This window comes from Odontesthes bonariensis, chromosome 9 (genome assembly GCF_027942865.1).
Source record: "Odontesthes bonariensis isolate fOdoBon6 chromosome 9, fOdoBon6.hap1, whole genome shotgun sequence".
Taxonomy (NCBI): domain Eukaryota; kingdom Metazoa; phylum Chordata; class Actinopteri; order Atheriniformes; family Atherinopsidae; genus Odontesthes; species Odontesthes bonariensis.
In genome coordinates, this window is record NC_134514.1 from 15067835 (window position 1) to 15095503 (window position 27669).

The 27669-nt window shown below is 41.0% G+C and overlaps 2 protein-coding genes across 2 annotated transcripts in view; one reads left to right on the top strand and one right to left on the bottom strand.

The window, feature by feature from the left end:
- dhx36 (DEAH (Asp-Glu-Ala-His) box polypeptide 36) overlaps positions 1-9910 on the top strand; it is a 24509-nt gene extending 14599 nt beyond the window's left edge. The window contains exons 15-27 of the mRNA XM_075473291.1: positions 948-1003; positions 1113-1177; positions 1688-1831; positions 2266-2383; positions 3389-3487; positions 4498-4671; positions 4807-4893; positions 4979-5062; positions 5195-5294; positions 5400-5490; positions 6737-6857; positions 8614-8766; positions 8856-9910. Coding sequence (XP_075329406.1) covers positions 948-1003; positions 1113-1177; positions 1688-1831; positions 2266-2383; positions 3389-3487; positions 4498-4671; positions 4807-4893; positions 4979-5062; positions 5195-5294; positions 5400-5490; positions 6737-6857; positions 8614-8766; positions 8856-9089 — 1526 coding nt within the window. The 3' untranslated portion in view covers positions 9090-9910. The remainder of the gene's footprint in view (positions 1-947; positions 1004-1112; positions 1178-1687; positions 1832-2265; positions 2384-3388; positions 3488-4497; positions 4672-4806; positions 4894-4978; positions 5063-5194; positions 5295-5399; positions 5491-6736; positions 6858-8613; positions 8767-8855) is intronic.
- Positions 9738-27669, bottom strand: part of LOC142388251 (rho guanine nucleotide exchange factor 26-like) — a 26937-nt gene continuing 9005 nt past the window's right edge. The window contains exons 9-15 of the mRNA XM_075473292.1: positions 27158-27232; positions 26459-26548; positions 25516-25670; positions 20528-20737; positions 12055-12125; positions 11759-11863; positions 9738-11437 (exon numbers count right to left, since the gene is read on the bottom strand). Coding sequence (XP_075329407.1) covers positions 11295-11437; positions 11759-11863; positions 12055-12125; positions 20528-20737; positions 25516-25670; positions 26459-26548; positions 27158-27232 — 849 coding nt within the window. The 3' untranslated portion in view covers positions 9738-11294. The remainder of the gene's footprint in view (positions 11438-11758; positions 11864-12054; positions 12126-20527; positions 20738-25515; positions 25671-26458; positions 26549-27157; positions 27233-27669) is intronic.

Genomic DNA, 27669 nt, shown 5'->3' on the forward strand with positions numbered 1-27669 from the left:
ATGGGAGTGCACACGGATGACTTGCTGGGGAATGCAGTGAAGAGGAAATGAGCAAATGTCCTATTATTTCCATATCTTATTTATTTTCAAGTTCTCTTGCCCTAAAAAAAAAAGTGGTCGGCTTATTGCTCCTTCTCGTGGGATGTCACGGAAGAAGGATTTAAATGCAGAGTTTGACAGTACAAGACCGAAGAAAAAGACGAGTGTAAGACGAGCACACGTGTGTTCAAGCATTCCTATTTAAAAGCCAACTTTGATGTGTTTTCCTTTCAGACTCCAAAAAGTTAAAAAAAAAAAAAAGGGTATAGCATCTTTAGTTCCCGGTTAAGGAGGACAGTACTTGCTTGTTGGCTCATATTACAGTGGAAACATGCTTTAGTATTTCAGCGTTGTGCCTCCATCAGAACATCTGGAGGTCCAAGAGCTTGATGTAATTTAGTCAGGATCCAGTTATCTCACTCATCTCACGGTGCCCATCTTTGAAGTCACTCCCAACTGCTCTGTATATTAATTAAGGTCCACTACAACACAGGATGTGGCTCGTTTCCATAAAAAGTTTAAAACCACCCGATTTTAATCCCCAAACACACTTAGGTTGAAATCATCATGGATTTGCTGTGATTTTATTGCTTTGCAGGTTGAGTAGTAGCCGAGTCCTCGTGTATTGTAGAAATATTTGACCTATACTGAAATGCAATGAAAGTTTGGCTGGACACTGAGATTTGTTTTTAAAGCGCTAGATGAAAGGAAAGGGATTTTTCTACCCTTCATAAAATGACCTTATTGGAATCTGCGGTAATGGAACCCGACAGCTTGCTCTTCATTTGTTAGGATCCTAACGGTTATATGAGGCATATATTTGTGCTGCCCCATGCAACATCTTTCATAATTTGGTAACTGTTGCTATGTTTGTTTGAGTTATTCTTTTATGTCCGCTTGAATTTCAGATCGGTTTGTTATCATCCCTTTGCACTCCCTCATGCCCACCGTTAATCAGACGCAGGTCAGCATTCTTCTTTCCTCGTTTCTCTGTGCCCACTTGAGTGTCCTGCTTTATTCTCTTTTCAATATCATAGATGTCCAGTTTAATTTTTCTCCCCAACTCCTCTCAGGTGTTCAAAAGACCTCCGCCAGGAGTTCGAAAGATTGTGATTGCTACAAATATAGCCGAGACCAGGTGTGTATGTGTTGATTAGCATGTCCGACATTTGAACTTTTCTTGATTTCTATGTATTTGTAGCTGTTTTTAGTAGAGAAAGGTTAAGACATGTTACCATCTAAATGTGCTTTAGATGATAACGCAGCAGGTCCCAGTCATTACTGGGGAAAAAGCAGATTTGGAATAATTGGCATATATTTCTTGGACTGACTACAAATGCTGGCACACTGGCTTGGATGGGAAACTCTCTGACAGGCAATTTGTTAATGCATTCACAGAGCTGCACACTCAAACAAACAGAGCAAATTTAGAAGCTGCCTTCCCTCACATCGCTCCACTAAATATAGACTCTAAACCTACCGAAAGGCTTTGATTTATTTTTTTATTTTGGAACGATTGTGGGTTTAAGATGCTGCACAAAATATTCTCGACTGACTGCTTTGAAGTGCTTTTTATTTCTTTGTTATTTGATCTCACTTCCATCCCTTTCTCTTCCTCTCGTTTACATCTCTCCGTCTCTCCCCACAGCATCACCATAGAAGATGTTGTTTATGTGATAGATGGAGGAAAGATTAAGGAGACCAACTTTGACACCAACAACAACATCAGCACCATGACAGCTGAGTGGGTTAGCTTAGCTAATGCCAAACAGAGGAAAGGACGTGCCGGCAGGTGCGTGTGTCCGCGCACATACAGTATTTCACATATTTATAATAAGGCCATAGTTTACGCCAGTGGCTCTGAGTATGTAATACTTATCTGGGAGAATTGTTTTTCCTCCATTATGTCATCTGAGCTCTCCATCAGTCCTCCCCATCAGCCCGCTTCTTCCTCTTTCCCCATCTGTAAACACAAAGGCAAAGTGCAGTCACTCCCAGGTTGTTTCCAGTGTGCGACTCAAGACGTCTGCTCTGGTAGATAGCTCTGACATCAAAGTGCCACAAGGCCCAATTAGCAGGAGCTGCTTACTGTGTGCAGTTTCTTCCCACTGATTTTTCAAATTAAGCCCTTGTCACAGGACTGGTATAACATGTAACCTTTTTTATTATTATTTTTTTTTTCACCCCTCTGTCTCCCTAATTCTCTTCTTCTCTGCATATATTCAGAGTGCGTCCAGGAAAGTGCTATCATCTGTACAACGGGCTCAGGGCCAGCCTGCTGAATGCCTATCAATTACCTGAAATTATGAGGACACCACTGGAGGAGCTGTGCTTGCAGATAAAGGTTGTGTATTTGGGGAGAAAGGGAGAGAAGGACGGGCAGACTATGATTTAAGGTTAATGAAAGATAGATGTTGGCTGGTGTTTTTGGTCCTGTGCTGAGTTGCAGCCTCTCGTGCCTAATGAGAACAAGGGATAAGCATCCCTGGCTGACTCATGCCACTTGTTCCCCTGCTCTTTCTCTCTTTTTTTTCACAACAATATAATCACTTCTCTTGGCCTCGTTCTCATACGAATAGCCGTTTTCTTCTTTGACCGCTTTCTAAATTACTACCCCCCCCCACCCCCGCCTTTTACCTGCCTCTTTTTGAATCCTCATATTCCACTCAGAAATATTTCAGCCACTGCTAATGGAACAAAAAGCCACAGTTCACTCAGTTCTAGTGTTGGCAGTGATTGTTCTCTCCAGTTCTCACCTGTGTGTTTTACTGTGCATCTTCCACCAGTTTAGTCGAATGTATTGGGGTGTTTGTGAAATGTGGCTTTTTTTTTTTGTTTTAAGCTAGTGAGTGAGAGGCGGACTAATGCATCATACCAGCCACAAAGTGAGAGAAACACCAACAACATGCTTACCCTGAGCTGACTCTCTAATGCACGGACATCACCCAGTCTGTCAGATATACATTAGAGATTTGGTTGCCTCCTTACTCTATGGGTTAGTGTATTTAAAAGTCTGTCTGATGGAGAGACTAAAGCACTGAGTGAATTTGAATATTCACAGAATATTTCACATTTATCCTGCGCCCAGTATAAGCACGTGGAGGTGGTTAACTCTTCGTGTATAATATCACACCCGTCTTGTCAACAGTGATATTAACAAGTTACGCCTTATGCAGTCTGCAGCAAGCTTGAAAGAAGACACGCAAAGCTAATTCTAGTCAATCTTTCTACATCTGTTTTCCACAGATAAAAAGCTCCTGGACAGGTTTAGGGTAAATATTATGCAGTTTTTTTTTTTTTTGTTTTTTTTTTCTGTTGTTCAGTGTGAAATGTCATGTACACCATCTAGATATTGAAGCTTGGATTCATAAGTCGATTCCTGGAGAAAGCCTTGGACCCTCCCACTGAGAAGGCTGTCAACCTTGCCATCAAGAACCTCACAGATCTGGTAGGAGAGAGTCCAGGTCACTTTTTTAAAGAAAATGAGCTTGGGTTTTAGAACTACTTTGAGCAAATGATTAAATGTGACTAATGGTTGAGCAATTTAGCGATTGAGCTGAGCTATTTCTCAGTTATTGTTTTGCTTCATGAATTGTCAGAAGATGGCATAGATTGCCCCTTACAGATCCTGAAAACTTGCAGTAATGCTGTGAGAGCACCTATAAAGACAAAAAACTCTCACAAACCAAGAGCCTGCTGATTTCTAAAGTTAAACATTTTTAGTTTAAAGATTTTTCAAAAAGAGAATATATATATATATATATATATATATATATATATATATATATATATACACACACATATACACACACACACACACACACACATACATATATGCTAGTCCCCAGGGAGGTGGTGCTAGTTACTGGGCTGGTTCTGTGACCACACCAGTAAAAACACTACTTCTGACAGTGGGAAAGGATTTCATTGGCTTGCTGTAGCAGATATACCCACATTTTAAAAACTGTTCTTAAACACGCTACCCTTGGTCTTAAGAATGGCATTACTGTCTCCGTTTTAAGAAGGTGACTTTTCTACCTTAAGTACAACAGGCCTCTCTTGACCCGAGTGAATAGTTTCAAGGTGTGATATCAGGAACAATTATTCCCAAGTCTACTCACTCCAAGGAGGGTGTTCTTTAGCTGGCCATCTTGTGGATTAAGATCAAGTGAAAGATGAAATAAAATTGAACGACAATAAAACTTTTCTGCAGTAAGCTCTTTATAACCTTGTGATTAATATATGGCTTCTCGTTTAAAGCCAAGAAATTCGAATGGACTCCATGCGTCTTCACTTTTTCAAGCCGTTGCTATGCTGACAAAAACTTTTTGAACCTTCTTGAATTATGGGCTAGTCCTTTCCTTTCTTGTGGATATGATTAAATGCACAGTACACTGAGCCGAAGATGACCAAAAAACTTGTCCTTTTCTCCTGGATATTGTGACCATGTTGTGTTAGAACGCCCTGGACCACACAGAGAATCTGACAGCGCTGGGTGTCCACCTGGCCCGTCTGCCCGTGGAGCCTCACATTGGCAAACTCATCCTGTTTGGAGCATTGTTGGGATGCCTCGACCCCATACTCATCATTGCTGCTTCCCTCAGCTTCAAAGACCCTTTCTTCATACCCCTGGTAGAGCACTGAGCTCACAGACATGAAAGCATACATTGGCAGTGACACACACACACAGACAATTCAACACATTGCAGCCCTACCTTCTGAGTTTTCATGTCTTGCACACTAAATTTTTTTCATCTGGTCCATAAGGGTAAAGAAAAGATGGCAGATATGAGAAGAAAAACCCTGTCCAGGAACTCCAAGAGTGACCATCTCACTATTGTCAATGCCTTCCAGGTAACTATGACCCTGGCTTTTCTCTCCTCACTGTTTTTCTGTATGAATTGATTCTATCTTAATTTATCATGCATTGACTGGCCAGGGCTGGGAGGAAGCTAAACGGCGTGGTGCCAGGTATGAGAGGGAGTACTGCTGGGACAACTTCCTGTCTGCCAACACACTCCAGGTGAGTCAGGCTGATTGCAAATGTTTTGCTTTGAGAAGAGAAGTACGATTGTACCTTTAGTTTGATTTTTGTCTGGTAAGTTAAGGACATGGAGCTTTTTTTCAGAAGTAATTCGTCCTTTTTATCATTCAGATGCTCCACAACATGAAGGGCCAGTTTGCTGAACATCTCATGCATGCAGGCTTTGTCAGCAGCAAGGACCCGAAAGACCCAAAATCTAATATCAACTCTGGTAACTAACAGGAGACTTTCTGTCCGTTCATTTTTTGTGAATCTGGCAACTCTGAGAAGCAGTGCTCATTAGCTCTTTCTCTAACTTTTAAATTTTTTTCCTCAGACAATGAGAAGCTCATCAAGGCGGTGATTGTAGCAGGGCTGTACCCTAAGGTGGCTATGATCAGACCGTCTCACAGCAAAAAGAGGCCCGGGTGAGTCTGCTCGTCCACAAAGGGACTGCACTGCACATGATAGAGAAGTGCACAATCATTCTTATTGCTCTTCACCGGGGATGCTGAACTCAGCCCTGATTCAGTTCGATGTCTCGTTAGCTGGTTTGTTCAGAATTGAACAAACTTTTGAATCTGAATCAGGCGTGTTGAAGCAGGGAACAGGGCTAAAACCTGCAGGACAGCGGCCCTCGAGGACCAGAGTTTGACATCTCTGCTCTAGACAGACATTTGGCCCTCGCAATGCAATCATTCATCAGACCTCTCATGTAAGAGTTCTGTAAGTGTCCCGCGACACTTACCTGCGGCTGTGCAGAGACCGTGTTCGGAAAAGTGTCAAAAACAGAGGCACTTTTGGAGCTCAAGATCAATGCACTCATCATGAAATCGCCCAAAGGCAGCTGTCATCGGCAGCAGCTGTGACCTGTGTGCAAAAGATAGACTTGTACAGCAGGGGAACAGACACTTTCTCTGACAGTTGGGCTTTTGCTTTTGTCTATCCGTCTTAGTGACAGTTGCAGGCCCAGATGCACATTGGTTTCCACTGGGTCATCTCCTCTGCATATGTAATTCTCAACAGATGTGACAATAAGTCAGTCACAAGATATCCCATCCACAATACAACGGTGCAGATTTGAATAAAATCGCAGCTTAAGTAAGCACTTTTTGTTTGCTACTAAATCAGACGGCTCTCTGGTACGTGCAGCTTGTTCTCAGCAGTCAAGCAGCAGGTTCTGTCTCTGACACGCGAGCTTGGAACATGGTGTTACTTTGATGTTAGAGATGATTTGCAGACTGAATTAAAATTTTTCTTAAATTTCTCTCCTCCCCCAGTGGCAGGATGACAGGGGACATTCAAAGTGAATTATATTAACAAGCGAAACGCATCTAAAGGATTATTTCTGGAACTACTCTCAGTGATTTTAAATAAATTTATTCTGTTTTTTTTTTGTTTTTTTTTCCCCACACAGTTGGACACACAATATATACAATACGCAGACTCTCACAAAGGGAGCATAATATATATATATATATATATATATATATCTCAAATGGATGAGGAGATATTGGTGAAGTCTAGAAATAACCAAAGCTATATGACCCACGATCCCTTCATGAAATCCTGTCCAAATATATCACTTTTCTAGTAAGAAACCAAGTTTAAGTAGCATGTATCCACATTCTTTTTGGTCTTAATTTCAAATTTCTAACATCTCATCTTTCTCAGGGTGAAGGTGTACACCCAGGCTGATGGAAAGGTGTGTATCCACCCGAAATCTGTCAATGCTGAAGAGAAGGAATTCAACTACACGTGGCTCATTTACCACCTGAAGATGAGAACGAGCAGTGTGAGTAAGCGATAGGACTTGGGAGGTTCTGCTATGTTTTGACACTGCTGAATGTGTGCTTTTACATCAGTACGTGTTGATTCGTGTCTTTGTGATTTTGCACGTGCCCCAGTGACGGGTAACTGTGAGTAGACATAAAGCACCGGTGGCTAAAGGTTGGCAGCAGTGCCACACGTGCGTTACACTTGATGAATATTTGATTAAAACGCTGCCTTTCAACTGCCTCTCAAAGGCTCTTGTGCTTCAAAGCTTCCCGACACAATGCAAGAGGTGGTGGTCAGGGAGCACGCTGGTCAGTGCTGTTTCCTGACTGCTGCTCTCTCTCTCCCTCTTTCTTTTTTTTCCACCCCTCTTCACACTCTTAGTTTCTCCTCCCTTCACTCTGTCTTTGTTCTTTCTGTGCTTCTTCTTACGTGAGCCCTTCCATTCTGTGGGAAAACACCTTTCATGTCTTCTCAGATTGCTGCCTCTGCCTTTGTCTCTCATTGTGCTCCATTTGTCTTGATGGATGAAAGTGTTTTGCTGCATTTAATCATAATTTTTGCGACATTTAAATGACACACTTGTTTTTTTCACCTGCGCATTCCTTTTTTTTTTTTTTTTTTTTTTTTGGTCAAGGCTATTTGTTTGCTGGAAGAGATAAAGCTGAAGGCCGAGGCTGTAGAAAGGAAAAAATAGAATGAAAGTTGCAGATGACGTTAAACTTTATCTTCTCTGACGCACTTGCCTGTGGTGTTCTGTTACATTACACGTGGGATAAAAGCAGTTGTCCCTATGCTCTCCTTCCTTTGAATTCTGTTCTCCATGCCACTCCAACATTTCGCACTAATTTTCAACACTTCCTTGAAGGCTGAAATAGGTTCGTGTCTGCAGGTGCGTGCTCTAATTGAAAATGTAGTTTCTCTCTATGTAAAGTGCCCTGAGATGGCTTGTTGTTGGACAGGGGATCTATTTAAATAAGATTTTATTGACTCGAATTACAGTCAAGCTATTTTTTTTAGGGCTACTCGTTTATAGCAAAACCATAGTCATGATTTTTAAATTTGTTTTACAATCCTGACCTCATTATTACTTAACATAATTAAAGATACATTTACTTATCTTAAAAAAAAAATGGGAGTTTAAGGGAGTCGTCCGACTTGACGGCCAAAGGCTCTCTTCACATCATCTTGGTTCTTGCTGATTCAACTTGCCACGGCCTGGCAGGGAAGGTTTGAGCTTTAAGGCACCACTGAAAGGGAAATAACTGTGCCGGATTTGCAACACAAAACAAAACAGAAGCACTGTTGTTAAACAAGATTCAGCACAATTACTCATTTTAATCAATTCTCTCATTTTCGGAATTGTCGGAGGCTACGTTTGTAATTGTAAGTAAAACCTGATAACTTGCTCAACCCTGTTGAGTGCCACGTCTGGTATTCGGATTTTTCAGTCATTTCATTCTGGGTCCGATTTAGGCAAACTGCTCTACATAAGCAGCTGTCAGTTAAGCGCTGCAAATGGATGGAAAAGAGTGTAACACATTAGCGAGATTCACAGACGGGGCAAGATGACATATCTGCTAACACTGGAGGCACTGAAACACATTTCAAACTGGCACGGGCTCTCTTCACTAATGGGACACTTTCAGCCCACACCACAGAAAAGCTGTTGGACGCAATGTGTCATAATGATGCTGCTCCCTGTCACTGAACGTGTTGATCGGTTGTAATGCTCCTGTTATTGTGTGCTAGCGACATCTCTGTCCACCCCTCAGATCTTCCTGTACGACTGCACTGAGGTGTCCCCGTTCTCGCTGCTCTTCTTTGGAGGAGACATCACTATCCAGAAAGACGAGGGCCAGGAGACCATCGCAGTGGACCAGTGGATCGTCTTCAGATCACCAGCACGCATCGCTCACCTTGTCAAGGTGCAGCGACGCACACTCAACACACTGACGACAACTACACTGCCCTGAATTCTTCTTTGTCAAACCTGTCTTTCATGTGTGTTCCACAGAGTTTAAAGAAAGAGCTGGATTCCCTGTTACAGGAGAAAATCAGTAATCCAGCTCCTGTGGACTGGGAAAACCGTCAGTCTAAAGACTGTGCTGTCATCACAGCCATCATAGACCTCATCACTACCCAGGAGAAGCCTTCTGGCAGCAGTCAGGGCTATGGCAGGACATGGGCATCTGCCCCGAGAGGACAGCACGTTTACTTCGATGACGACGACGACGACGACGATGATTAGAAGTGGCCAGGCATTTCAATGTAGAAAGGAGCTTTGGTGATGAGTGGCTGCATCCGTGGACACAGGGGTTAGTTGGAATATTTATGATAACCAGCTGGCCTCAGCTTGGTTTAAAATTTAGTGGTCTCTGGGTGCTGCTGAAGGCCAAACGCAGAGGGCCAGTGCACTGAAAAATGAAAATGTTCTGCACATGAACCAGTCCCTTTTTTTTTTCTCTTTTTTACAATTTATTTTGCAAGGACCAATCCATCTTTAAATACACTTAGTAGCTGTTTTGTTTAATTCTGGTTTGGATAAGTTTTTTTTTTTTTTTTTTTGTTTCTCAAGTAACCACTTAATGGCTTGTGCAATAAAGAGTAAGTAAAATGTTATTGCTTAGCTTAATCTACTTTAATAGCTTTAGCTGTCAAGCCATAGCCATAATTTCACCCTGAAATGTTGCCACCTTTATGACCGTAGACATAATCTGTTCTGGGACTGGAGAACCAAATTTGTTCTGATATTTGAGAGACCACCTGGGTAACATCTGCTGTTGCATTGAGCTAATGGCTCTGATTAGTCTGCACTTGAATGATTAATTTATCATCTCAAATGTCACTATAGGAATAATCTCCCAGAAAGAATCATCATTCAGAACTCAAGATAGACTCCGAGTGATTTAGCTTTTATTAAAGGCTGATTAAAATATAATTTTTTTTTTTCAGTATAAATCTGTATTTACCAAAACATACAGGTTGCATTTATGTCTGTTTTACATATTTACATATACATAAATGATTTACAATGGTCGCAAGAAGAAGAAATCATTGCAACAAAAATCAGTTCAAGCATCAGTGTGTGGATTCATCTTGCCCAGTTTCCCTGAGTACAAATGCAAAGTCGAGTCTGGAGACTCGGTGTCCATCCAGATGAGTGCCCTGCCTTCTCCTGCCAGACCTCAGTTTGCGTCGGTCAACAGTTTTGGTTATCATCTGAGTGGCTTCCAGGGCAGTGGGCTTGATAGATGGTGTTATCAGCATCCTCTAGCCAAGTCATTTATTTCCTTTAGCCGGGCAACGCTGAAAAGAGGACTCACAGTGGACAATCACCTTAAAAGCAGAGCCAGGCAGGGCTGCTCGGCTCTTGCCATCTCCCCATCAGCGCACACACATTAATTTCTACAGCATCAGAAATATAAATCCTTAAAGGGGTGTTTATACGTAGCCACCTTTGGCTGGCGTCAAGTGTGTTATATTTCTGGCTGTCCGAATCACTGTGTGGATGGGGAGAGTAATCGTACTTGTGACACAAATGTAAAGTCTGATTCATGATGGCTACATTAGCCGGTGACAAACGGCAGGATAGAGGACAGATACTTGGCCCTTCTCCTTAACCCATGGATGACATAAGCGATCGCTCCTCCTTGATGACTGTAATTTATAACGTTGTCCAATCAGTTATGATTGTTACATTTATACAAAGTGCCTCAGATTTCAGACAAGTAGCTTTCATATATACTGTATACATATATTTTGAGGCTCAGAATACAACATAGGAGTTTGTACACTGTAAAGAAGCTGCAAAACGCACCATCTTGCCTTATTATCGCTTTCGCAATCAGTATCTTCATAAGTCATGTTGTTACTGGTGAAGCTCTTCGTCACATGGGCTGAGCCTCATTAACAGCGCTCACCAGGCTGCTGTCGATTTCCCACTAATTGGTCTACTTTACCTCCTGCAGTGGAGCTGTTCTCATTCCACACCACTTATAAAAGAATACATTTGAAAAATAACATGTATAAATTCCACACCAACAGTTATGTGGCAGGGTGTTGAAAGCAGTGGGTTTGGCTGTGGGTGTGAAGTTTTCCAAACAGCCAAGGAATTAATCAGCGTGACAGATCCCACTGTTAAGCCACCCCACCCACACAGGGACCAATCACCAATTAAGGAAATCTGTTCCGCCTTTGAGTTTGTTGGAAACAGTCTGAAAGCCAACACAGGGGCCTGATGTTTCGTGGACGCTGACCTGGATAATGGCTTCATCTTTATCCCACCGTAAGGATCCGGCAGCCATGTGTCTTCAACTGGCAGGTTGCTGATGCTGCCACCAAACTCAGCTGTCAGGGTTCAATGCTTAAAAAGGCAGGTCACTGGTGTGTAAAAGGGGTCCGTGTCAGTTTGGAAAATCCTTCTGCGGTTTAAAGCAGCCAGCTTATCATCCTGTCACACATTAGTCTCTAGTCCCTGCAGGCGATTCATCCTCTGCATGTTGCGTTCAATGGTGGCCTTGCAAGTGATTCGTTCGGCGCACTCTGCCGGGAACCATCCCCTCTCACCATCGCGCAGTCGCTCGCCTTCATACCAGCCTTGGAGGAGAAAACGACATTCACGTGAAAAGCAGAATATGAACCGTGGGTTGCCTTTAGTCTAGTCTGGTTGTTTTGATGCCGTGTGCAACATGAAAGCTAGTTGCTATGGTCACCAAAAGTGAAATGACCTTTGCATGCTTTTGAAAAGATGTAAAACTTCAAGCACACATCAGGCCCATTATGTGAAAGAGATACACAGTGAAAGGAGAAGAGAACAGATTAAAGTGCATGATGAAAGGAAGTGATTGAGAAAATAAGAGGAATATTAAAGACGGTGAGTGCAGCCACAGGATGAGAAAAACGGAAGGCTTGACGTACCGTCTTCTACAAACTGGGAGACCAGCACCACATCAGCCACCTGCAGAGACAACTCATCAGGCTGCTTAGCTGTGTAAGTTCTGATCACCTCCAACTGGTCGACTTCTGGTAGAACAGAGACACACTTCCATGAATTAGCTCAGATGAATCTCTTAATTAAAAAGTAATTTATTTTGAAGTCAATAAGTAGAAACAAACAAAAAAAAAAAGCTTACAGTAACACTGTATAACCACAAAGTGGTGCAATAGGCTCACTACAGAGTGCAGGGAGTGACCGAGTGTTCGTGGCAACTTACCAGGTCTGTCCTGACTCTTCTTATTGTTCACATTCTGGCCCAGAGCACTGATCCATCGAGCTCGCTCATTCCTAAAAGCACATGAGAAGTCACACAATATATTTTAATAAACTTTCCTGCCACTTCAATCTAGCTTTACTTCAACCCCCAAAACTCAACCTGCAGGTGGTGCCTGCCACTTAATTTATGCTTGAAGGAGCTTAATATTCAACTACTGTTTGACAACACCTGAAGCTGGAAAGAACAAAACATTGCAGACTGTTGACGCAAATAAATGAGTTTGTTGCCTAGCAGGTTTTGAGTTCCCTCCCCTATCTCTGTCCTCAGTCAGAGAGAGAACGGAGGTGTGTTTTCAGCCTGAGAGAACTGAGGAGAACAAGCACAAAGGCTGATTCTCAGAAGAGGACAGACCTGCTTTTGCTTTCTTGCTTTCTCTTGTGCAAGTTTCATGGGAAACAAAGTGGGTGGAGTCGCACATATCAGATTCTCTGAAACCACATCTCATCTCACCTGCTCTGAAGGATTTAGGAAGAGCAACAAAGGAAGGGATGAAGGGATGAGGGATGAGGCGGGCGGGGGGGGGGGGGTTCAGGAAATTAACCAGAGGGGGTTTATGGAGACCCTCAGCGATGCTCGACTGCTCCATGCACAGCCCAATCAATGACTGCGAGAGGTGGCTGTGTGTCCTCGCACAGGCCTCAAATGGACCTCCACACACAAGACCAATGACTCAGACCTCATTATTGTGTTCCTAATGTCCTTATCCTTTGCAGGCCACAAAGGCTGTGAAATATTGCACCACGTCATTCCTCAGTGACTAACATAATGAAAGAAAATCTCTGTAGGCTTCACTAAGCAGTACTGTGAATAAACTCATTAATTTAGGAGGCCCACATTCCAATAACTGGCAAAGTGCAAACTTTGGATTTGACTGATGAATTTTTGCAGTCTATCGATATCTATCAGACCTATCACCTCTGGTATATCCAGAAGGAAAATAGTCACTTACCAGTGAAGTCAATCTTTAAATATTCAGAAAAGGGCAATTAAACCCAAATTACTCGAACCTCAGTTTAATTTTGCTTTGTGGTGACCTGCATAAACTGACAAAATTTAGAAAGAAAGTGTGTTCTAGATTTTAGATTGTAACTATTTCTGTGTCTAAAATGATTCAAACCCTCCGTCAGACAACTTTGCGAACACTGCAGTCAAAAAGTTTTTACAACTGCTAATTTGCCTTTTTTATGACAACCCCTCAGGCCAGTTCTGCATTTCTGATGATGGTCTTGCTGGAATGTGCTTGATGTTGTTTTCCTCCAGAAATGTGGTGCCGAGAAAGGGTCACTCCATTCTTATACAGATGTAGAGACATAGAAATAGTTTAAAATGTCTCATTGACATCTCTTAAGTCTGAATGATCTCATGTTTATGTTATTTCCAGCCAGAATAAACACTGCTTTTGTGAAATTACACTTCAAATCAAATTTTGGCATGGGTAAGAATAATTCTGTAACAATGTTCTGGGTTACTTATCAGCTCTAAATGTGTAAATTCTTCACATTCACTGGAGCTGCTCTGTGGGGAAAGCAGCTGTTAGTTGTTGCCCTTGACAGCTGGACATTCATGCCAACAGTCAGACACATGTGCGCATACAACACACGCAATCATGACAGTCGCCTTCCCACGTCAAAACAGCTGAAATACTTGGATCGTGGATCCAATATATTGAGCACAGGCATTAGCAGAGAACATATGTGTGAGACATACTTTGGCTTGTGAGGTATGTGCTTAAATAGCAGGTGCTTGCCCTCTTCCCCTCTAAATAACAACAGGCCTGAGCAGGATCAGTCTATTCATTGTAGTAAAGCTTCCGCTGACTTAAACCATTTATCCAAAGAAACAAGAGAATGCCAAGAACCATAAATCCATTGTTGAAGGTTTGCGTTTCACCTCTGAGTAGAAGACGGTCTCGCTGCCGGAGTGTGAAGCACAAGCAGATAAAGAGTGACGACAGTCTCTCTCCAACCTTCCTTCCTTCCTCTGACAACTTAAAGTCAGCTCCAAGCCACTGGCTTTCATCTCATTCCTGTTTCATCTCTTTATCTTCCCTCATATCGGTGTTGTTTACTTTATTCATCTCTTGTTTCAGCACACTATTTGGGTGCGATTCCTACTTCTCAGGCAAACACACGGCCTATCTCTGCTCGGAATGAAGCAGTCAGGGAAATTCCCAGGCTGAGGGAACGATTCCCATCTGCAACGTTCACATTATCTCACCAACGAAAGCAGACAAGAGGAAGAGAAACCAAAAACAATGCAACGTGCAAAAGAAGCACAGACTCCCTCCTCTGGAGTTGTGCTTTTATGTAATGTGTCCTGCTTTGTGTTGAAGCTGCATATCTGACTAACAGTTCTGTTTTGCTGCAGACCTCTGTAGCCGCTCTGTTCCACTAACAGAGACATGCTGTTCGCTGAGGCTGGACTGGATAAAGCAGCAAGGTCACGGGGAAGACATGCAAACACTGAACAAAAAGACTCACAGAAAGGAAGAGGACATAGAAAGAGAATGAGGGGTGGGGGGGGTTACAATTTAAAAGACGGTCAGAGAAAAGCTACACAGTGTGTCCCTGTGCCATCTCCAGTCCAGCCATCTGTGATAATTTTTGATGTGTTACACCACTGTTAAGTTCAAAGCTCACCCTTTTATATGGTTGCTTCTGAGACTTTGAAACAGGATAACACAGACACAGGTACGGCAACAGCTTAAAGGTCAACAAGTGGAAGTGAAAGCAGCATCTCCCGCACTGACAAAACCAGAAAAGGTGATTCCCACAGTATCATTTCCAAAAAAACAGACCCGCCTGCAGTCAGAATGTGTGGAATTTCACATTTGGACTTCACATGATCAGCACTTAAAGTCAGTGGTGAAGTGAACAATACGGGCAGGTGTACGCAGCTTTCTTACTTTCTCGGCTCTTTCACTTATTAACAGAGAAATCCTGACCATAAAAGTTATGGTCTGACCGGTGACAGCGAAAATCTAATCAGCTGACTACCATGTCCTTTTTTTAAATACAAACCTAGATAATGTGACAGTCACGCACACTGTGTCATCTACACAGTTAGCCTCTTAAAGATCCCATGATACGTGAGAGACCTTTGCCTCCTCAGTTTTCTCTAAAAACAGAATACAGACAGGGTTGCTTTCCTACCAGATAACCTGATTTGCTCTGATTGGTCTGCTCCAATGACCTGTCAGGCCCCACCCACAATTCAGCATCTTTCCCGCTGAAATTCACAATATGAGGCAATGAAATTACATATAAAAAACACCTAAACATAGAATTTGAATCGATGTGGAGGTTGTCTGCTACTTCTCCACCTCGGCCCTGCTGTCTGTGTTCAGTGCTGTTTGTCAGCAAGATTGCACAGAAACTACCAAAATGAATTTCACAAAACTCTGAGAAGGTGAACTAAAATGATCAACTTATTGAATGAATTGACTGGCTTGGCTGACTGTTTGTCAAAATAAGCATTTTGAAGATTATTTCCTTGGGTGACTTTGAGACAGTTTATGGTAGACTTGAATGATCAAAAATGTTAAGTTGCTTGATCTATTGAAAACTATTCTTAGTAGTAACCGACGTTACAGAGGACAGGTAGTAACCTGTCCTGACCAGGCCCAATTAATCCACTCTGCTTCATTTATCTCCTAAAGACGCTGCTAATGTAACAACACCATTTTGTTCCATTTTGAGTTGGATCTCTATTTTAAGATGAATGGCTGGACGAAAAGGAAATTATTCTTTGGTCATCATCAAAGTGCAGACACTGGCAGCTTTCTAAAAGATGAGACATGGCGATGAGAAAGAATTGGGGGGGCATGAAGTAGAAGAAGGGAGGAGGTTATAGTCGTGGGAAACAGTCCGCTAAGCAAAGGACTGTTGCTACGCAACATCCTAAACAAAGCCCAGAAACCACTGTAATACTGGACAGTTGCCAGGTTTCCCCCACTCACCGTAGCTCATTCAGTACTCACTGAGACACCCACGCACACAGAAATCCCCAACCCCCATACTTCTCAAATAAATGGTTTGAACCTTTTGGTGCTCCTGTTCGGATATAATGGACAATTTATTGGGAAAGAAAAAAATCCCATAGAAGTGAATGGATGGAATGTTCAGAGCTCAAGTGTAAATTACATTACACAAAATATAGGAGGCACCAAAAGGGGAAACCCCCCCCCCCCCCCCCCAAAAAAAAAAAAGGTTTTTATCCCTGAATCCACAGTTTTCACATCAAAGGCATCATTCTTTCATCCAAATGGGAACATTTGTCTTCTCTTTCACAAGGTAACTCTGGAAAAACAACAGACAAATACTATCATTGATGTCTCCAAATGACAGGAAAAACAGCTCCACAAACTCCAATAATATCCAATATTACTGTTCCTTAAAGACTTGTGGTCAAAATTACAGTGGTACTAATCAGAACCGTAGGTGCAGTTTTTCCACAATAACATTCTTTATTAGTAGAAATGACATTTTAAGATGTCTTTAACTTAGTTTGCACTTGTCAAAACCAAATTCAAGATACTTTAAAATCTTTAGAAAGTCTAAGTGATCATTATCAGTGCTAATGCTGGATGTGCAGCGCAGATACACATCAATTCATTCCTTTCAAATACTAATTTCAGATATCCAACACATTATTTGTCCTTGGAAGAATAATTTTACTTTTGCTACCATGCAATGTCATAAAGGCTTCAATCTCCACACATCATTATCCTTATCCAGAGTTTTTATCGAAAACACATTTTCCACGAAGCATTGGACAAGGAAGGATAGTATTAATTGGAAGAATTAATAGTGCATATATCAATCTACTTGAGTTAAAGCTTGTAATTCCCAGTGTGTACAACAGCAAAAACTTTGTTTCTTGGAATATACATTTGTATTGACAGACATATAATAAGTCAACACAGGGCGCCCATCTAGAGGCTCTCTTGAACGAGAATGAAGCCTTCTGCAGATCCAAAACGAGATGTTGCTCACTGAGAACGAGGCCCTCCGCAAAAATGCCAACATCCTTCAATGTAAAAACGAGACCCTGCAAAAAGACATTGAGGACCTCAACATGCTTTGCGAAGATGTCGACAAACTGCAAAATGAAAACAAGGGCCTGAGCCATGACATTGACATCCTGGACGTACTTTTCAGACACACGCAGAAGGAGAAAATGGACTTGCAGAAAGAAAAAGATACCTTGGAACAAGACATCGAAGACATGACCAAGAAAAGCAATGAAGCGAAAGTTGCAATGCTGCTGAAAAATGTTTCACTGCAAAATGAAGTGACGCAGCTGAACAAAAGAGATCTGCAAGCTGTTCAGGTCACGCGTGATTTGTTAGAAAGGGAAAACCAATCTTTAAAACAGAGAAATTATGACGTGTTAGAAGAAAAGATTGACCTGAAAGTGAAGTTAAAACAAGAAAAAGACACCTTGAGACAGGAAAAAGTTACGCTCCAAAACAAACTGGATCAGGAAAAGAAAATCCTGCAGGAGGGTAGCGTGATGAAGCAGGAAAATGTTTCTGACCAAAATCAGGCCCCGATCAAAGAGATTTTAGAGCTGAATAAAAAGGGGCGAGAAGGAGCGAAAACCCTGAAAGACCAAAACGAGGTCACCGAAGAATTAGCCTGGAGGCTTCAAGGTTTAAACCAAGGAAAGCCTAAGAAAACATCTAAAGGCTTCTGGAAGAGATTCAAAAAGTTTTAAAAACCTGGCTTTCAGCAAGTAAAGCCATCGCTTATACAACAAAGCAACATCTTTGTCGTGAAAGACTATGAACCATAACTATGGCCCAACCAAAAAGACTCATAGTAACTCAAAGCTCTTAAGAATGAGCTCAAAGACTTAAATAATCTACAATGAGCTGAGAAAGTCAAAATAAGTCTTATATTTATATATAAATAATATATCATATTAACAATAGTAGATAATTAGAATGATAATGTATTTTTATAAAAGAAGTAGCTATATATTAGATATTCTCAGCTTTAATGTCATGACACTGATGGACTGGCTGCCCCCCACTCGCCCAATGGAAGCTGTAATCCACCCGTGACCCTACATTTATATGCATATGATTTAGGAACTGCTGTAAATATTAGCCTTAAACATTTATTGTCGTGTTGTTATAAATGTATGGCTTAAATTTTTTATTTTTTTTAATTACTAATAAAAACTAGATATATGGCATCTTGTATTTCCTTGTTAACTGTCGAACTTGAATATAACTTAGGTGTTTGTGTGGTGGATTTGACACTATGTTGGGTTCCTGTTATTGTGCTTCACTGGCAAGCATCCATTTTTCTAACTAACCACTATGAAATGACTCCAATAACACACACACACACACACACACACACACACACCATTGCAACTCTGCTAAGGGATCTATGTGTTATTAAAGAAGAGAGTCTTGGTGTTTTCCATAATTCCCAGTACACAGAGGAGACAGTTGGACAGCAGGTCCATTTCATGTATCTGAAGGCTGAGTAGAACATTCAGTGATATCACTCACACGGCCCGATATCACAGGCTTTTTTTCCCCTTGCAGTTTGTCCAGTGTTTCACTGAGTAAGTGTGTGAGTATTTGTGCTGTGTTTCAGCAATTTTCATCAACCGATGAATGGAAATAATATTCAACAGGTTATTACAAGTTTATTAGTAGTGTATTATTTACTCTGTAAAGTTTGAGGAAAACAATCAGTTTTCCTTAAACAATCCAGAAAGTATTATATGATAATATAATTTGAGTGGGAAGTTATTAGAAAAATGGCTGCTGATTCTGGAGAGTAACTAAAACTGTTGTGTTTCAGTAATGCTGAGCACCTGCACACGTGCTGAGCTGTCATGAGGCTCTGAATCTGTACCTTGCCTTTCTACCTCTACACTCCTTCAAATCTGTGATACTTGCATCAAGTATGTTTTTAGCTCTTATGAGTTAAAAGTATCTGAATGAATATCACATGTACTTATGAAGCAAATCCTCACAGCAAAATGCTAGAAAGTGGCATTGCAGACATTTAAAGGCATTGTTAAAAGCTCCTCCAGATCCGAGGCCGTGATTCTCAACTAGAAAAGGGTGGAGTGCTCATGAGCGAGAGATGAGAGATGGACAGACGGATTGAGCCTTTGTCAGCAGTAACGAGGGCGTTGCTCTGCTCCATTGTTGTGAAGAGGGAGCTGATCTGAAAAGCAAAGCTTCCGATTGTCTGGTCCATCCACATTTTAACCCTCAACTATGGTCACAAGAATTGGGTAGTGACCGAAAGAAAGAGATTGTGAATAAAAGTGGCTTAAATTAGATTCCGGCGGGGGGTGGCTGGGATCTGCCTTAGAAATAGCTTAAGGATCTCACACATCAGGAAGGGAGCTTGAAATAAAACTGCTGCTCTTTTACATCAAAAGGAGTCAGTTGAGGTGGTTCGGGCCTCTGATTATGATCCCTCCTTGTAGCTTTCCTCTGTTAGTAATTTGGAGGAGATCCAGGGCTCCAGCTTCTGTATAAAGAATTCAGTTGGACACTATCCAACTACATACAGATAGCACGACAACAGGCTTTGACTCTAAGAAAACCTTCCATAACAAAGCCTTGAACTATGAAAGTGTGTGTGTGTGTGTGTGTGTGTGTGAGCATTAGTGTATGTGAACAAATATGAAGGCTGTATAGCGGATTCTTTTTGTTTGTGTCGGTAATGTAATCTGAACAAAAACTCAAATTTTGCTCTAATTGCTGTAGAAAGACAGCTTAAATTATGGAGGGGGTGGTCTGAATTTAACCAACACAGCTCCACACATTAGCTGTAAGGATTTTTAAACCAGTTAGTAGCGTTTTTAGGTCTAAGAAAAACAGTTGCTGTCCTCAGATAAGATGACTGGAAGACGGTCAACAAAACACTTATCTGGTTCAGTCTGTCTCTTTCACAGTATGACTGAATAATGGAATAATAGACTTCATTTCTCAGGTCACATAAACAACGTTAGTTAGTGGGGCTCAGGCTTCAGAGTAAATGTAATAAAATAACCCTGTGACTTGCAGTGCAGCAAAAGATACCATGAAATAAGAGCTAAGGATAAGAGGGAGGGGGGGATTTGCTTTCTTCAAGTTAAAAGGAAACCGAGGCATATAATAATGGGGCGGAAATCTGACCTAAGCGTTTTTACCACAGACACAAGTACTCAGCCATTTCTGGTATCAATGAATTCAGACTCATTTAGCTGGATCCAACATATCTAACCCAAACCGTAAGAGTATTCTTGCACAACATTATGCAAGTAAAAGCATGCAGAAGCAATATTACGTCAGAGGCAAAAATGATTCATTGTGGCTTAACGCCATGACTTGTGAATCTGTAACTGAAAAGCAAGATAAAAAAAAACAGCAAGATAAGGATAAAACACTCACAGTAGCTCTGTTCCAAGGATCATGTGCACCTTTTCACCGGAGTGGTTGCTACGGAAACACAGTCGGAAGAGATGGTTGGCACTGGCTTGCCGCGAGCTCAGCATGCTGGTTGTGGTTTTGACTGGTGACAAGTTGAGATCCTCGGGCTGACAGCTGCCCACCCAGATCTGATCCCTCAGAGCGTAGTCTATCACAGTGTAACTGTCCTCACTGACGGAAAAAAACAGGCAGAACAAAACGCTTAATGATGTCTCCTTTCGTGATCTCAGGATGGTGCATCTGTTTGTAATTCAGTAGCTTGGATTCAGTTGAGATGAAGACAGATTTATCTCAAAGTGTCACAGAGGTTTTGGTAATTAATACTCTTATACGTGTGAAGTGGACTTTTTTTTACTGAGGCTGTCGCTTTGAACCTCACTCCGGCTTGTTTGTTGGTTTGGAAAGGTACAGTAAATCAGATAAACATTTAGAATATTAAAAAATGAAAAAAAGAAAACATACTGTTACAGAGTAATGCACATAAAACTAAGGGGAAAAATTATGCAAAAACTTTGTGCTTAAGAGCATAAACTTAGGTCTCTGAGGTTACAACCAACTCAGAAACCCTAAAAGGAGGCGCTATGAAAAGACGTGCATTCATGGAAAGGAGTCTGAAAGGACTCTCTTTGGTGTTTTGACTGAATCAATTTATTAAATTATCAGCTTGTGAAAACTTGTGAAAAAATGACATCCTTTGTCTGCTTTTATCTCTGAGTGCTGACACAGCCTGAAAAAATTCCCTCCACATACAAGAAACCTGGGAAAGAGAGTCAAATACACAAAAACTCTACCGTTGCATCCCACTGTTCAACAGGGCCAAAACAAGAAAAAAAAAAATCTAAATTCTTCTTAGTACTTCAGCTATAAGCTGCGAAGGTGGATTAAAAAAAACAAAAAAAAAAAAACAAATGTCACATTATCTCTCAGATTCTGAAGAAGTCCAAATACACAAATGTCTAGATGCAGTGTCCTTGCACTAAATCAGCTGCTCCCTGCTTTCTTTAGAACATACCTCCATTTATTAACCATGAACACCTTTACTTGAGCATGACACGACCCCGTATGTAGCGGTACAAGAGCTAGTCGGAGTCATCTGGAGTTGATTAAGAGGCCTGGAACCTCTAACACAGCACTGAATCTGGAGGAAAAAGTATGCATTTGTGTGTTTTCATAGAGTTCTGAAATAAAGTCTACCTCACGTGTTTTATGAACTTGAGACCGAAACAGTCAAGCTGTGAATTTACTGAAAAGCAACTAGCTCCACAAGCCAGAACGCACACTGGAGTGCAGGTCAATGCAGCATTCACAAACAGGAGCAGGGACTGGAAGAGACTCTGAAAGAGAATTGCATTTGCTCTAAATCTGCACACATCTCAGAGTGGGACATATATACAACACAGTCATTTATTTTCTGTCCCAGTATATGCGATAATGTGAGAGTGATATAAAAGTCACTCCTGCGATCCATAATTTTCAACATTTTTGTGAGCTTGTCATGAACTTCTTTATGCTGGCTCAGCACACCCAGAAAGTACTGACGGCAGAGCTCAAAAGTTGAACTGTCTGTACTTCAGCAGGACGCAGACTTCTAGAAGGTTGCAAAAAAAAGTCTTTAGCGTGGAGAGCCTTAAAGAGACAGGTAGAAATAGTGCGCTTCGTTGGATGTACTGTAGGGTAACTTAAAAAACTGGAAACATGATCAAAGCAGCCACTATATAGATTAATCTTGTGAAGCCACAATGGCCATTCTTACACAGTTTAAACAAAGAAAAAGAGATTTTGTTGCACTCCCTCCAAGCTAATAAAACATTCTAATAACTCAGCAATGGCATTTTCCCTGATTATCACGAGTTATGCAAACTATATGCTTTTGTCCCCTTTAGCTCAAGTTCTTATTTTCATTCAGCTTTGTTTATCAGTAGTTTTGTCATTTTGTCATTTCTGACTCTGGGACCTTGCCCAAATACAACATTTCTCGATGTTTGACCTTAAATTTTTGTTTCAAGTACCCGTGATGATAAAATGAAAGAACCGTTGAGGGGATTTAAGGATATAAATGAACAGAAACATACATTAATTTAGTTTTTAATGGTCCACATAGATTTTAGTATTAATGTGGTCCAATTATTTATCTTGTGTATTTAGAATGAACCCTTTTTTCTTACCAAAATCAGAAAACTAACATTCATTTGATATGGATTAGGCATCCTGTCTTCTACTAAAATATACCTAGGTATTACAAACCTTACATAATGTAATTTGTGGTATAATTAACTCTATCTTGAGCCGTTATTACCCGAATATTGTTTGGAATACATTTCTTTTTTCATATATGTGTAATTTCCCATGAAGCATTAGACTTAAGAGTAAACCAAATGAAAATAGTTCACAAAATTAAACATGAATTGAATTGATCTAAATTTCTACATATTAGGGTCATGAGCACTTTGGCTCCCGACAGGCCTACAGGTAAAATTCCAGGAACACCATGTGCATGACACTGGGGAATGGGGTGGGGAAACTTCATATTTGTGGTGTGAGTTTTCCTGCCTGTGAGGGTGAGTGGGCAGACAATACCGGATGATTGCTAAATACTAGAGGAATAAAGGTAGGAAACAGTTTCAATATCCTCTCTTGGCATGAAAGAACGAGGTAATAAACGCTGAAATAATCCGAGACAAAAACATTATCTAACGGATGCCCCTCTCTCCAGCTAACTTGGACATAAACACACATCTCAACTGGTATGAAAATCGCTCTGTTCAGAGATAACACAGGCATCTACTGAATGTTCTCACAACTGTACCAGCTACTGGCTTTCTGCTGTACATCTAGTTCTTCAGCAGACACGCAAAGTACAAATCCTCAGAGAGATGCTGAGATTTGAGTCCAGTTCAAGCACGCATTATGATCATGTGCACACATGCACATGTGCACTCATGGTCAAGGTTTCGTGTTGAGTGTTGAGACTATGATGGGCAAACACGAGAGGAGAAATTGGTCGAATCAAATCTAGGTGGAGATGGAGTTAGGGCAGGCAAAATAAAAGTTAAAAACAAACTGTCAAAAGGGAGGAGAAAAGATGATGAGAAAACAGCAAATAAAAGGAGATGAAAACCTCAACAATGTTTCGACGATGCCCAGCATTGAAACGGGAAAAGGAGGGAAGCGAAGAAGAGAGAGGAGCCAGCTGGTGGGTTATGTAAGTGTTCCTCTAGGCAAGAACGAAGCAGATCAACACTTTCCTGATGCGTGACATCAACACAGTCTAGCTTTGGGTGCGTTTCATACAGCCAGTCTCAATAAAGATCCAGTCTGAAGTCTGTAGATTTGTTCAATTAACTATTCCCCTACCTCTGCCTTTAGCACATGACAATTTATAAAAAAATACCAAATATATTGACGTTATAAACCTGAAGATAAGATCATTGAATATAAGATTAGAATACATTCTTAGTTTTTAAATAGTTATAACAGGGTTGTAACTAACAGTTGTTTAATTAATTACTAACTAACTATGGTCAGTTTAACATATAACACTTTCCCAGGTCATTTTTCCAGTCTAAGATGAAGTCTTCTACTGTTTCATTAAAGTAACAGTAGAAAAATAAAAGATCTTTAATTATAAAATACTAAATGACGGCACTTAATTAGGTTTTTTTCAACGCACAATTGGCTCTCTGTCTCTTGAACATTAAGAATGGGCCTGTAATCTGAAAACAGTGTCAGGTCATAGGTTTGTTTTTCTTCCCCTACTGTGTTAGTGCTGTGGCTTTGACCGTGTAACCCCTTCCTTCTGATAGTATTTCTAGAAATGTAAACAGGAAGAGGATTCCAGCTCACAGCATTATTGCATTTGGCAACAAAGAGCAGGTCGCTGCATGAAACACGCTCCAAGTCATAATGACAAGGCACGTGGCTGTAATATCATAATGTCCATAGGTGTTGTGACTTGCTTGTACCTGGCTAGCTTTGTGAACCCCATGTCTGTTTTTGTTTTCATTACTGCAGATGGAGTGCAGTAGAGTAGCGTGCCACAGCACGGCTCCAGCGCTCCCCACAGTACAAACCAATATTATAACAGCTTCTCCCATTCAAACTTACGCTCATGCACAAATACACACTCTGATTCCGGAGCACTCCCTTTTAAAATCCCTCTTCCAAATACAGACCTGACACCACACATAGCTGGAGTCTGCTTTCCCGGATTGGATTCCCAGAAAAATATTATAAGGAATGATTTTTTTCTTTTTTTTTTCTTTTTTTTCCATGGTTCTTGGGAACTCTCAGTCTGCAAGTGACTGGACAATCAGTTCCAGACACACAAGGCGGATGGAAGGAAAGGATTTTTTGGCAAAAATAGACAAGCATGCGAGTTCACTCGCATGCAAATTGAAACCACATCATTCCATGGAAGTCCTCTGTACACTTTCTACTTTAATGCTGTTGCCTAAAAGTCCAGGAAACAGAGACTGGAGAAAACAAACTCAATGAAAAGGTGTGCTAACTCCAGCTGATAAATGGGAGTTGTCTGGGATGTGTTTAAACTTCTTCAACTTTCAGAAAAACAGCGTCAGATTCATGATGCCAGGGAACAGCGGGCTCAGGTAACAACATCTGCTCAGCTTAATAAACCCACCCGTGATCCTGTATTTAAATTTGTTTCTCTTCCTTTTTTCAGTGTCCTACCATAATCGTTATTTGAAGAAGCTTATTTCCCAGAACAAGTTCAAACCTGAGAATGGAGTAGACAAAATGACAAGCCTTTCACTTCTGGGTCACGAGCAGTAAATACCAAAGGCTTAAGGTTACACTTTCACCCTCAACATGTCAGCACAGGTGAGTTATGAGCAAAGCCTGCAGACCGAGGAGACACTCACACCAGATTAATCAAATACAAAGCCAGAAGACACAGTCCAGCAGTTCTGTATGATCCAGAACAGACTCACCTTTTCTTACGGGTGACGATGAACACGTCATTGAAGAGGAGGAAATAGACCTGCTGCCTTGATGTCCGCTTGAGGAAGAGGCCGCTGTCCTCGACAAAAGCAGTCAACTCGCCTCTCTTTACCATCCACCTCGAGGATGAAACCAGTGGGAAAGGCTAGAAGAGAAGTTAGATTTAATCAGATTTGTTTAAAGGTTATTGTAATGTCAGAGTTGCTGGTAAATGCTAGAACACAGTTTGTGTGAGTGCATGCCTGAACAGCTGGCTATGCAGAGCAAGAAAATGGTCACTAGACACATGTGAATCCCAAGTGTTCTAACAGCTATTTCCCACACTAGTTAGACACACTTGAGCCTGCCAAGCCTTGTGGGTTCAGTGTGTATGAATATCTTTGCCAAATGGGTGACAGTGGTGTGTCTGTCTGCTTTGCATTACTGCATGGGTGTACCTGTAAATGCAACTTGCATGAGGGCCTTGCATACTTTTATACACATACATATAAATTCAAAGAAAACTGTGGCAGCAAATCCACCTTTCTGCTGAGAGTTGGAGAGGATGATCAGCACCATTTAGTAAATAAAACGTTGGCCAGAGGTCAGTGAGCTTAACAAAGCAAAAAGACTGGAAACAGAGGAAATCAACCTGGCAGAGTTAATGCAAAAATTCAGTTGACAACAGCTCTACTGACCATTTGTTAGATAGTACAGCGAAGTGAAGAAGTGCACGTACTGTATGAAAGTATCATCAATTTTCTCATTTAACTCCCCAAAAATTATCCCCTACTCCTGCATGGCTATGTCAGCTGTTAACCAGAAGAAAAAAAATTTTTTTTTAAAAATCCGGAAAGAAATCTCCCGTGTGCAGGGTCCAAAATAAAATTTGAAGCTGGGTTTTTTGGGAGCGTGGTTTGTGCTTAGTCATTGTATTTTATGCCACATCCATACCTTGATCTTGAAATCCAGCTGAGAGTTGATGGTGTACATCATTTCTGTTCTCTCCATTGTGCGAGCTCCTTCATTGCACTTTCGAACCACCTGCTCACAAACATATATACAGTCCATCAAACACAACGGAAAGAGTCATACTGGTTTTCATCTTGGACTAATAATGTCAAATTCCAGTAATCTGTGGTGACATTTTGGCATTCCTTTATATGGATATTAGTTCAATACTGACTCATATTGCTTCACCTGTAACAACCTTTAATTTAAAACAGCTCACTAAAACCCTTGAAACATGAAAGCACACATATGAACATCGGGTCCTAATGGATATTGGTGAAAAAGGGGCTAATCTATTCATTTCAATGTGTGTTCACTTTTTATTACATAAATCCACTTTAATGTTTACATCTTATTGTCATTTGACGCTGTTTTCTGTCCAATTCCTGACCAATCTTGAAAGGTTTACAAGTTATTCCAGTTCATTTTGACCTTATTATTAATGGTAAAATATGTTACATTACTAATAATAAATGACAACTGAGTAAATTCATATATAAAGCTCACATATGTTTGTGTTATTTGGTTTTCAAGAAATTTCATAAGGTATTTACCTCAAGGTTGATGTTGTCTTATCATATAAAAGAATAATCACATAATCTCTTCATTTAAATATTTCAATAAAACTTGTTTAGCACCGACCTTGCTAACTGCTTGCAAAGCCTTCTTGCACTGTTCATACTGTGCTGAGTCTTTTGCCGTCTTCTGACAAATTGTCTGTAACACAGGGAATGAAAACGCCTACCCGTCACAACATAAAACCATACAGAACACATTACTGGACAACAACCCACTCATCCCCTTTCAGTAATGTACACCACACTCTATAAGCAGCATAATAAAACACTGGAGCTGTGGGAAAACATTAAATGAAGCAAAACTTTCTCATAATCCAAAAACCTCAGAGTACAAGCATAAATCCCACAGTCTCTGGGGAGACACTAACAGAAGGCGGAGTGGGATAAAAGTACAGCAAGAGAAAGGACAGGAGGGAGGCACAGTGGAAGCTAAATAATGTTGTGCCAAAGGAAACATGAAAGTGGAGAAGAAAAAACATTGAAAGAATGAAAGTGGATTCAAATCAATTATCAAGGATTATCAAGGAATGATGTGAGGTCACACAGTCATATTTGAGGTTAGAACACACCCAATGT